The following is a 12309-nucleotide window of genomic DNA, read 5'->3' on the forward strand; positions in this document are numbered from 1 at the left end:
TAAATATTAGATTTGCAGTGCTCACTGACCTTAATAACTGTCAGCAAAATTTTAAATTTACAATAGGCGGCGTACTCCTATCTTGCCTTGTAGGCAGTTCAATACATTGTAATCAAAGTAACATATTGGCGGCTTCACTGAGGATATAAACTGTAGACATTACATCAACATGTGGAGGGAAAGAGAACCGCCTTTGTGTCAGCACAGGGTTACTGATCTGTATAATGCATGATTCATAATATATGATGAGAATATAGTAACCCATTGCGTAAAGCACTGATGGTGGCTTATGCGTTGATGTAATGTGCCACGGCTATCTTTCAATGAGGGTCTGTCTCTTATTTTTTACTTTGTAATTATTTCTCATCCTCTGACTGATTCACCGGATGACCTCAAACTTATAAACGAGTACCGCTTCCTAACAAGAGGAAAGAGAGGGAGAAAAAGGTGTTTAAGAGCGGTGACACAGCCAGGCCACCTGGGTCAGTGTGTGTGTGTGTGTGTGTGGGAGTTAAAAAGCTAAGTGCTTGTTTAGTGGATGTTCAGACCATTTCCCATTGCAAAGCTTACAATGTCAGAGTGGCTGCTGTGAGTCATGTTTACTGAAGCAGCATGCTTGCACACACACACACACACACACACACACACACACACACACACACACACACACACACACACTCATCCACACACCAACATTACTCACATCTATATATGCAAAACGCACACGTACTGTACATGAACACAGACTCAGTGGTTGTGATTTAATTAAAAGTGCTTATGTTCAACAATTATTAAGAAACTACTTTGAATTCTTCCGACAACCATGATTACACCCCGAAAATATATCACTTTCAAAGTTGAATGGCAGTCACTCATATGAAGCTTACAAATTACCTTCACCCAAGCCTGGCTGCAATAAAAACTTCTTCCATACAAATTCTGACTTCTTGTTGAATACTAAATGTAAAAATCCTTCATCGAGAATGAGCTAGCAGTCCTGAAAATGCCTCACTAAGTCAAACTGATGAATCATTTTTATTGAGAAATACCTGAGTTTTTGGATCTCACTGTCTATATAATAAATTAGAAAAAAAGAGCTACAATTCATGACTGAAGAAAGTAATTTTTGAAAGTGTTTCTGAGGCAGCCTAAAGAGGTGGGAGGTACAGATGTACAAAATTTTATATCGTCTGGCTTAGATTAAAATCCTTCAAGAAAGTGTCATCTATTACAGAGATATACACAAAGACAAGTACACAGACACAAACACATCCACAGCTTGCTGATCAAATTCAGTGTTTCCCTATGTTTTTACTGTGTCAGTTCAGCATGGTGCAAAATATGCATCCTACCATGGCTAAATCAAAACACTTGTACTTCAGGTTCAAATGGTCTTACGTGCTGAACTTAAAACACAGTGAGGACATTTAGAGCAATGGTAAGTATAATAATAATAATAATAATAATAATAATAATAATAATAATAATAATAATAATAATAAGTGTGGTATAATTACTGTCAGTGTGGAACTTTCTCCTCAGCTCAAACACCAGATAATGAGAGAGGGGGGAAAAACAAGGTAATTGTGTTGGAAGTAAGCTTAAAGTTAGCTTAAAATGCAAATCTGACAACTGTTCTTTGCTGTTTAGTTGAGTGAATGTTAAGCTTTTGGGTCACAAATCTAAACTCATCTCATTGAACTGAATATGCTTTTAATGTGAAAATTTTGTCTAAAAGTCAAATTATTACTAATTACTAATTTATTTTATAGCTGTTTTGTAAAGTAATTTGCTCAAGAAGACAATACTTTGCATTCTTAGTACTTCAGTTAGATTAAAGAAGAAGAAATACTTGAATAAAGAAAAGGGAAACACAGAAGTTGCACTGAGATGAAATGAAAATGGGATTTTGCTTTTGACAGCATGCTCTGTAAACTTCACATAAATATACTGTATATCTCTTTGGTCAAGATAGACAAATAGATCTATCACTGAATGTTTACTGTTACCAGTGTTTACAAGTCACATGCCACCACTTTAGCAGAATAGAACATCAAAAGGAAAAGTCTGACATTATTGTGCCTATATTTCTGGGGAGGGGAAAGAAATTCCACATTTTTATGTGGTGCTACGGTGTTCAAATCCTGCTTTAAAGTGATACTCCTCACAAAATGTAACTTCTGAGTATCAAATACTCACCCCCATTGGATAAGACAGGTTTTGGGAGAAGTATCACTTTTAAGAGTCAAAGAGTCCTCCAAAATGGTGGCATGTTCCTAAAACTACTGTTACAGACTTGCTTATATTCAACACACATTTCAGTCTCCCTCAGTACTTAAGTATTTGCATATATCAATACAACTGGCATGCAGACAATGAAATCCCTACATTTAGCATGTTAACATAAACTGCATATTGATTGATGTTGGTTCACTGATAAGAATGGTAGATTTACAGTAATGAGGGACGCAAGAATTATGTCCAGGCAACACTTACCAGAGAAATTTCGAGAAACCAGCATGGTAGTAAGAATGGCCCCCTGAGAGGAAAACAAAAAAGAAGAGCTATTCAATTTTAATCATTTAAACCAGTAACATAATAATTTTGACATTGTTATACAAATGAACATTCATTTTGCCACCCTCTGTCACTGACTGATGTAACACAGTAGTGATTCAACCAATATCCAGGCGATTAAAGCTTTTAAATGTGCTGTTCTAAACTCAAAACGACGACGGTCTTTCCTTGGAAAAATCCTGACTCACAGCAGGTAAAACTTGGAGTAAAGCAGCTAATCTTGACACTTTGTTCTCTGGAGACATCATTTACAACTGGAGCTGATAACTTTTTATAGGGTTATAAAAATGGTACTGAACTGCAAATAGACCATGGTATTTAAGAGCTGCGGAGGTTGATAATATACTTAATATCTGAATAACTAAAATGAGATGCCACTCTACCATAACCATAGCAAAGATGGTGCACTTATAGAACAGAAATGCTACTTTGAAAATATATGTGGGTGTATTTTTTTTTTCCATTGGTAGATATCTTTTTCTTGTATTTCTTAGCTGTAGAGATGATGACCTACAGTCAGATTTCACTGTTATAGCAGCTCCAGTCAGAACCTTTTGTACCCATTTAAAGAAAAAAACAACACTCAGATACCTTTACAGTGTTAGACGTCAAGTGTTTTGTTTGTGAGTACTACTTTTGTCACGCTCACTTTGGCTCACAATGTTCTGTCTATATTTCGGTTAGTGACTTTATAACATTTCCTAAGTCAAAATAAGTTTAGTAATACATATAAGGAATGTACAAGGCTTCTAGTTGATTTTCTTTTATAATGTAATGTTTTGTGCATATAACATTGGCAATGGCAGGTAACTTTTTATCTAAATAAATGTAATTAACTGATTCCCTGTCTGTGAATTTTCTGTGGTGTTTGCTTACTATATGCGTTTATCATTTTTCCCTTTTTTTTGTTTTAGTCATTTACTGCGTAATTGAATGAAAATCCAGACACAATTGGTTCATGCTGATGGCATGTTGGTTGAATGGTCCAACATTTGCCTGCAGCCACCTGCGTTACTTTCTGCTTCCAGTTTCCCATGTGCTGGTATTTGAGCCATGCCAAGTCTGGCCAAAAGCAGCAGGGTAACAGTGACATGCTCCAATGGCTAAGCTGTTGTATCCTCACAGTGTCAGCAATAAATCAGTGTAGAAGGGAAACTATGCATGTAGGATAATTCTGGATCAAAATACTTACTGCCTTTTCATAAAACCTCAGTCATGAGAGAAAGCTCTAATACATATGTCATCTCCATTAAAAAAACAAACAAAAAAACAATTTTTTTTTATACTTCCATCTTGAATTTATAGATCACAACGTTACAGTTAGGAGTGCAAATACCACGCACAATACTTTGGTAATCCTAAAATGATGGGAAAGAAATTATAGAATAAAGTTGAGGAAGTGATTATTTTATCCTGTACAAGAACTTATTAGAGCAGAAGAGGAAGATGTGGAGAGGGTGAGCATGCAAACAGACCTTGAGTTTCCTCCTGGCATTGAATTTCTTCAGGCACTCCACGGTCTCCTGCCTGTGCATCATAGACGCCACTGTGGACCGTTGCTGGGAGAAGGAAGAAGACAAGGAGGAGCAGGAGGAGAGGAAGAGGATGAGAAGGACAAACAGAGTGAGGTTTAGGAAGAGGAGGAAGAAAACGACAAGAAGAAATAAGTTAATCAAGGTTTTTGTGTTTGCTGTCATTCAACCACTTGTTTGTCTTTTCTAGGTGCGCAGTAACGTAACAAGATGTGTGAAAAATAACTGCTGTCTGCTTGTCTATTTCAAGCAGGGGACACTTACGCAGACCCATGGGTGCTTGAGGGCTTCCTGAGCAGTGATCCTCTTAGCTGGGTTGATGGTCAGCATCTGGTTGATCAGGTTTTTGGCCTCTGGGGTGACTGTGTCCCACTCTGGGGAAGGGAACTAAAGGGACAAGCAGAACCACATGTCTTAACATTCAGTGTAGCGCTGAAAGATTAGCTGATTAATTGATCGACAGAATTAATCAACAATTATTTTGATAATGAGATATTTGAGATATTCACAGTTATGGTCATCACAATTTACACTAAACTAAAGGACAGAATTCCATAGTTAGGTAAGAGTCAATACTTGTCATGGTCATTGTTTAGATGCCGAATATCAGCCAAACAATATCACCTGTTTGCATGTTCAAACCAAGTTGAAATCTTTATTGGCCCTCAAAATTCAAATGATTAAACTTCACTGATTAGCTATACAGCAATGGTGCAATTCTGCTAACCTGTTTATTAATTGAAAACCCAACATGGATCATTTCAGGCAGCAAAGGCAACAATGCATACCACTACCTTTCAGGATCAAACTGGGCTGTTATATATATGGATATATGTTATCAGGGTTCAGTCTCTGTTTCTCACACACAAACATAGGCACACACAGTCACATATTTACACAGTCCCTTCTTTAACATTTTTACTTCCTGCATTTAGGCTACGTAACAGGCATATTATTGCGCTTGTTATTTAGTGGATAATGTCCTACAGCTGCCTAATGTGTAAACTGTTGTCATAAGATTCAGATAGTAAATCCAGCTATGTTTTGCCTTCTAATCATGATTGTTGTTTTGTTTTGTTATGTCTTTGACTTTCTTGTTGTTTTTGAATGTCAACTGTATCTCTTACTGCATTTGCATGTATTTGTTTTGTGAAACTCTACTACAAGTCCAAAAATCTAAAGAATACATATTTTTAAGTATACATGTATTTTGAAAACATGCAATATGTCATTATGAGATGTGGTACATTTTTAATGTGAAATTTGTCCACCCCATGAACAGAACAGATAGAAGTTCGCTGCACTGCTTATACTTGATGAGCTCAAAGTCTTTTTTGAGTTTTTAATATCTTGCATATTGAATTTAACATTATGTGTGAAAAGTAAGCTGATTTATTTGGGTTTTTTTTTTAATCTCAGGCCAGATATGAACCCAGGATATCGCCAGTAGCCTAATGTGTGCCTTCAATATTTTAGCCACTGTGGCCCCCTGTGGGATTGTTTTTCAACAATATCAGTCCAAGCATGGCCCCAGGCAATTTGTTAAGAAATTCTAAAACCATCAGGTCATGTTGTGTTTAGGCATAAATGTCGAGGTCTGCGTCCTATGAGCCCAGAGTCCCTGCCAGAGAGTCAGTCAGCCTCTCTCTCTCTATTTGGCATGGTCTTAAATGTGATCTAAGGTGAGGATCCCTCTCTTGCACCCCCTGAAATATGAATGAGGTGGCTGAGTTACGTAACCGCAGCCAAAAAGGAACGCGGGCAGTGGGGGGAGAGGGGAGAGGGGAGAGGGGGAGACATGAAAGAGCAGGAGAGGACTCACATCGTAAGCCCCAGCCTTGATCTGCTGGTACAGCTTGTGCTGGTCCTCATCCCAGAAAGGAGGGTAACCCACCAGCAGGATGTAGAGAATCACCCCTGAGACAAACACAAAACCACATATGGACATACACATACACATAGAAAATGCACAATTTGTTAGAAAATGTCCTTCAGTGTGTTTCTGTTTACTTTGTATAATTTTCTAGAAAAATGCCATATGTGTGTTAAGTGTGTGAATGTGTGTCTCTCTGTGCAACTCACCACAGGCCCAGATGTCCACAGGCTTGCCATATGCCTCCTTCCTCAATACCTCAGGGGACAGGTATCCCGGTGTGCCAGCAAATCCTGCAGTAAAAACAAAAAACACACACATGATTGATTGACATGCTCAAGGCAACAGATTGTGTATCTGCTATCCTTGGATCAGCTTGTATAAAAAGCAAGATCTTCTGTACGCTAAGACCTATTCATCCACGCAGTCCACTGAGATCTTTAAAGACAGATTTGAGGCTTTAAGGTCAGTTGATTGTGAAGGACTGGCAAATCTCTTGTTGCGAAGAGCCACAGACTCCACCAGACAGCAATCAGATGTTTGTAGTAGAGATCCAGGTGAGATGTGGAAGTGTGCCTCAACAGTACTAATCTGAGACTGACAGGTTCACCCCACTCACTGTTTTGTTTTTTCTTTGCTAAGTAATCTCCATGTTCCAACAAAACCTTGCAGTACTCTGGGCCTTTATGATCAGAGTTTGACATCCCTGATAAAAAATAACATCAACAGTGATGATGCCACTAGGGGAAAGGGATGGCGAGCATAAATGCATGACCATTCTTGGCACCAGGTCAATATTGGTTCACCATTTATCAAATGCAAAACACTACAAGGATACTACAAAGTCTTTCAATGATAAAGAAGTGGGCAATTGTTTATAATCTGGGGTATACATCATTACAATGCCTCTTCCATAACCACAAGAGGGTGCACACAAAGAGAAATTGAGCACAAGTAAGAATTTAGAAACTTTAAGGAGATATAATCTTTTCTAGTAGCTTAAGTCATTCTCTCTTTCTCTCAGCTGAACCTTCTAAAGTCACTCTTTTTACAGCAAATTGTTAAGGTTCTATGGAGTTCAGACTTTGCAATCCTTTCCACTGACAGTAACTCAACCTTATTCTATCACCGTGGTCATACTTTGTTCCTTTAGATAAATACATATAAAATACAGATGCGATTAACTCCTGTAGCTGCTGTACTTACCAAACCAGGCCTGCTGATCCCCCTGCACCTCAATGGCTAGGCCAAAGTCGGCCAGCTTCACTGCAGCATTCTTACATTTGCTTGCTAGGAGCAGGTTTTCTGGCTGAAGTGGGGAAGAGGAGAGAAATGAGGTTACCAAATATTTTTAAATGAAAGATGGGGGTACAAAACATACATTGTTCTAGCAGGGGAAGAGCTGGAGGTAGATAGCTATGCATGCACAAAGTTTGTAATGGGGTTCATACAGTACATTCTTATCAACACTGTATTCAACACACACACAACACAGATACACACAGACATAGATGTCATTTGAATAACTTGCCTGGACACATAAAGCTATACAATAAACGTTAGACCACAGCACACCACATGAGGACAAAAAAGCACTGCAGACTGACTGGGTTGCCTGGACACATAAAGCTATGCAATGAAAGGTAGTCCACATTTCAGTGCACATTCTGCAAAAATTTCAGTGCACATTCTGCAAAAATGTGGACTAACTTTCATTGCATAGCAATATGTGTCCAGGCAACCCAGTCAGTCTGCAGTGCTTTTTTGTCCTAGCCTCATGTGGTATGCTGTGGTCTATAGGCTCCATCTCTGTGGCCCAGATATTGCAGCCAGCCTCATTATTCTCTGTCAGAAGAGGGCTCTAATAATGGGATGCTATCCCCACTGGCTCCTGCGCCTTCTCACTTTGTCTCTCTACAGCTCTCTCAATCTCACTTAATCATTGTCTCTGTAAAAGCAACTGGAAATCTTGACTGACAAATAAAGCACTCTGGTGGGAAATATTAATACTCTTGATGTTGGAAAATCACCAACTATGAGTTAGTATAACTACTTAAAAATGCTACAATATATTTTACCTGCTTTTGCGCTAAACTGAATATAACTAAACTGAACTCCAGTCTGACAACAGAAACAAATAACACCTGCCCGCTTAAAGTTAAACCCTACCATTTCTGCCAAGCTCGCTTGACAGATGTTGATCTTTAATCAACAGTAACACCTTGCAAACGTTTGACAGATGTTGATCTTTAATAGCCTTGCACTTATACTGCATATTATTAAGGGCCTCTATTAATTGAACAAAGCACACTGTGTATTGTTACTCGTAAGACATTTTATCCTGTCTTTAAGGGACTAAAGTAAGTCTCTTTCATGTCACATATACAAGTCTTCCTTCTCTTCCAATGAGCTTGTGTAGTTGTTTCCTGAAATGCACCACTGTAACAGCAACACAAGTGCAAACTTAGAGCATGGAGAGAATGAGGACATTATATTTAGGCTGCATTTCTGTCACTGCATTGCAGCAGTGTGTGTCTTTGCAACTCTCTGCCTTCCTCCCTTTGCTCTCTCCCCTCACCTAATTTGTTTAGAGGCACAGGAATACTGTGTATTTAAAGTGCAGATACTTAAAAGTGTGCTTTTATAGCCTTTAAGCCCATAAGTAAAAGAGAAGGAAATGAGCGAGAAAGCGAGACTGAGTGAGCGAACCAGTAATCCTAAGGCGCTGTGCTTACCTCGTGTCATCACATTCTCCCAGCTCTACCACTTGGTTAGGCTTTACTCTTTTGTAAATGAGGGACTTAGAACTTGCCAACACTGCAGCAGTAAGATAATCCGTGAAAACGGATGTGGGTGGAAATTCAGATGAAGCATGAGCTTCCATCAAAAAGGTGCACAAACGCAATGCAAAATATCCCGGCCACATGTTCAGACATAACAGCAGCAATCGGCAACACTTTTTTTTACATAAATGCTCCTTCCCTCTCCGTCTCTTTAGCACACACATACACTTTAACATGCGCACACAGCTGAGCACACTGGACGACTAGCAACTAGTTTGGTTGAAAGGGAGCGAGAGGGAGGGTATATGGAAGATAGAGAAAGTTGTATTCGAGAGCAGTTCATGAGTGGGTGTTTCAAATGGAATGATTCCCATCTTTCCCTCTGATTAAAGTCAGGGCTAGGTTTCCTTTTAATACTATTGCCAACCAGACACCTGAAAAAAAAAACAAAAAACAAACAAAAAATACTCTTTTGGAGTTTTCTACAGTATCCTTCATGTGATATATTGCCTAAGCGCTGGTAGCATAAAATAGTAAAGCCCCAATTAAAGTATTGTGTTTTCTTATATCAACTATCTCTATTAATGGAATTTTCATTTCATCCATTACTTGTGTCAGACAAAAAAAATACTGCCTTTCAGATTCACATATAATCTGAAAGGCACTCACTAAACTTTTGATTTCTGATAAGACAAAAAACTGTATACTATTTACTGTACAGTATGAACAATATAAGGCAATTTGGTGTTATCTTTTTTTTTAGCACATATATAAATCTGTTTGTCATCTCATTTGCCATAACCTAATTCCTAATTTGAGGGATCTTGTCACCCAGGCTGTCCTCAGTCATCACACTATGACCTATTGCATGAAATGCTCTCTGATGCTTGGGTGTGAAACCAGATAGGCGTGTCGGCTAAATAAAGAAATAGCCACAACAGTTCTGATAAACACAACACGCTTTTGCTGGAATGCTGGGACTGACATTTGCATAGAAGAGCACTGTCTACTTGACAAAGTGCACCATGCACAGCAAGATGCGACATACAAGCATGCACATACAAATTACACGACCAGGTACAAGACATGACAGCAAGAGGACTGGAAACTGTTTGATTTCTATTTATTTAGATGCTTATTCACACACAGCTCATCATATTTTAGGTGCTGCTTTATTTGGGGCAAACATTTTCACAAGCACAGCATTAAGCCAAAAGTTAAAAATGCATTTCAAGCTCAGCAAAAATCCTTAAGAGCAAAAACCAAATGACATATCATATGACATATGCATAGAAGTCTACAAAATACATCTATTAAGCAATCAAACAGTTCTAAGAAGCTTGTAACCAGTTCAACTGGCTCTCGGTTTCCAACCCTAAAAAAAGACTGTGCTATCAGTTTATCTGATATAAACAAATGTCACAAGATCACAAGTCAACTAAAGGAAGTTCACAGAAAATGAGCTGTCACATTTGAAGCACTGAGGGTCATTAACTGATCTGTAAAGGCATCAATACCACACAGGGTTTCTTATAATCAATAGTTAACATCTTTCTCTGACTAGTAAATGAACCAGAGGTCAGATTAAGTATCCTCCTTGGCCATCTTGGATGGCCGGCTGTGCAATGACAAGATCCTGTTCCACAAAGGTTACAGTGCGGCAGCATTGGTCAACCCGCATGACCAGCATTGCATGCTTAAAATCTCCACAGACTGGGGGAAGTGGCGTTTACACAACAGGAAAAGAAGGTGGCTGCACAGAGCTGGAGGCTGGAGGCTGGAGCCAGAGAAAGGTCAGAGGTGGTAGTTGACAGTGTCATGGTGATCGCTACAAAGCTATAGGGACTGTTCTAGCTCTGAGTGGGGAAAGGAGCTTTGGCCTGACTCTAAATGGCTTTCTAACTGTACAACCAACAGGCCAACATTGTATTATATAGGGTTACAAAGAGAGAAATTGTATATATATCAGGGGGAATGAGATGATTCAAAACCATCTCAAAGTCCTGAGGCTTTGCAAGTGACATTATGTCCACAAACATTACAGACAGTTTCTCACTTACTTATCAGACTTTCACAGACTACACAAATAATACATTCACAAACCCAATTACACAAATGTATAAGCACAATCTCAAGGGTCAGCAAGGTGATCCCCATCACTCACCTTCAGGTCCCGGTGCACCACACCCATTTGATGGCAGTGAAGCACCGCCTCCAGGATCTGCTGGATGCAATGACTGCATGCAAACACCAAGGGGGGCGCATGTTAGTTTGAGCAGTGCTACAATCCCGTGCACAGGCCAGGGGTGTGGGGAGGGAAGGTGGGGGGAGGTATGATGGAGGAGTGGGAGAGGATTAAGGGGTACAACAGGGGTTGAAAGGGCTCTTCTGTTGCCAGGCGTCACACGCTCACCTTTTATTGGTATTGGCTGACCCACAGATAAGCACGCACCCAGGATTATGCAAACAAAGCCAATCAGGGTTCATTTAAATAGCTTCCAAATAGTTAGCTACTAGTTAGCTAAATAGTCCAGGTTAGCTAACCATTGTGGCCCAAATGTAAGGACTATTGTAATATAGCCTACACTTTATAGATTATCAACATTTTGTATAATGTGCATCACAATACAAAGCTGAAGGACCCAAATAGGCTGTATGCTTGCTTGCTCCTCATGTTGCGCTTCCCACATAAAAGGTGACCCATATTTAAAATGGCTACTGCGGGACTAAAGTCGATCGAACACCCTTTAGCACAGCGGATGTCATCAATGACCTTCATTAGTGAGGTTTTTGGGGGTTGGCTGTAGCTATGGGTACAACTCGGTTGGCCTGGAAAGGCATAGCTGTGGGTGCTCTACAACAGAAGATTCCTTTGAGTCAATCTATTCTGCAACTAACCAATGGATATACTCTATGATCTTCGTCTTAGGTACTATATATTATTGTAGATGAGTATACCCATAGACATACTCGTCTAACAACCACATTTTACTATTCAATTGGCTGCAGGTGGATTCTAGATAACCCACCTCCCTCCATGTTTTAGCCAGCAGGCCTTGGGTGATGAAAGAGGTGCGAGAATGTGGCTGGCCATGGGGGGCACAGAAGGCGTTGATGAAGGAGGTAAGGGAAGGAGTGAGTCATTGTGCAATTAATAACATTTAAAAGATGTGTCTGGGATCAATGCCATGTCTACTGCCAGCCTAGCTGGCCTCTGCTGACAAGAACTGTCATTCTGATGTCAGTTAGCTACCGGACACTAAAAATAAAAACACAAAACTCCAAAACTGTGCGAGGGATGCTGAGGGGTGATTGAGGTTAGGAGTCTATGCAGAGAATAGATGATACATCTGAATGGGGAAAGAAGATATACAGTATATATATATACATGTGTGTGTATGTATATATATGTATATATATATATATATATATATTCATATATACATATATACATTCATATATATATATATATGTGATGAGACAGACAACAAGTACTTGTGTGCGTAGGGCCATATACATTGCCTGAGTCCAGTTGTGGGACACA

At 39.4% G+C, this 12309-nt stretch overlaps 1 protein-coding gene across 50 annotated transcripts in view; it reads right to left on the reverse strand.

Moving 5' to 3' along the window:
* The window catches only part of camk2b1 (calcium/calmodulin-dependent protein kinase (CaM kinase) II beta 1), a 74191-nt gene that overhangs the window by 32303 nt on the left and 29579 nt on the right, over positions 1 to 12309 (reverse strand). For 46 of the 50 annotated variants that reach the window (XM_044197657.1, XM_044197659.1, XM_044197662.1 and 43 more), the window contains exons 6-12: positions 10930 to 11002; positions 7189 to 7291; positions 6192 to 6275; positions 5932 to 6026; positions 4374 to 4496; positions 4053 to 4136; positions 2497 to 2539 (exon numbers count right to left, since the gene is read on the reverse strand). In XM_044197657.1, the coding sequence (XP_044053592.1) occupies positions 2497 to 2539; positions 4053 to 4136; positions 4374 to 4496; positions 5932 to 6026; positions 6192 to 6275; positions 7189 to 7291; positions 10930 to 11002 (605 nt within the window). The remainder of the gene's footprint in view (positions 1 to 2496; positions 2540 to 4052; positions 4137 to 4373; positions 4497 to 5931; positions 6027 to 6191; positions 6276 to 7188; positions 7292 to 10929; positions 11003 to 12309) is intronic. The other 4 variants (XM_044197658.1, XM_044197670.1, XM_044197708.1 and 1 more) reach the window with 1 other exon arrangement.

This window comes from Siniperca chuatsi, linkage group LG5 (genome assembly GCF_020085105.1).
Source record: "Siniperca chuatsi isolate FFG_IHB_CAS linkage group LG5, ASM2008510v1, whole genome shotgun sequence".
Classification (NCBI taxonomy): Eukaryota; Metazoa; Chordata; class Actinopteri; order Centrarchiformes; family Sinipercidae; genus Siniperca; species Siniperca chuatsi.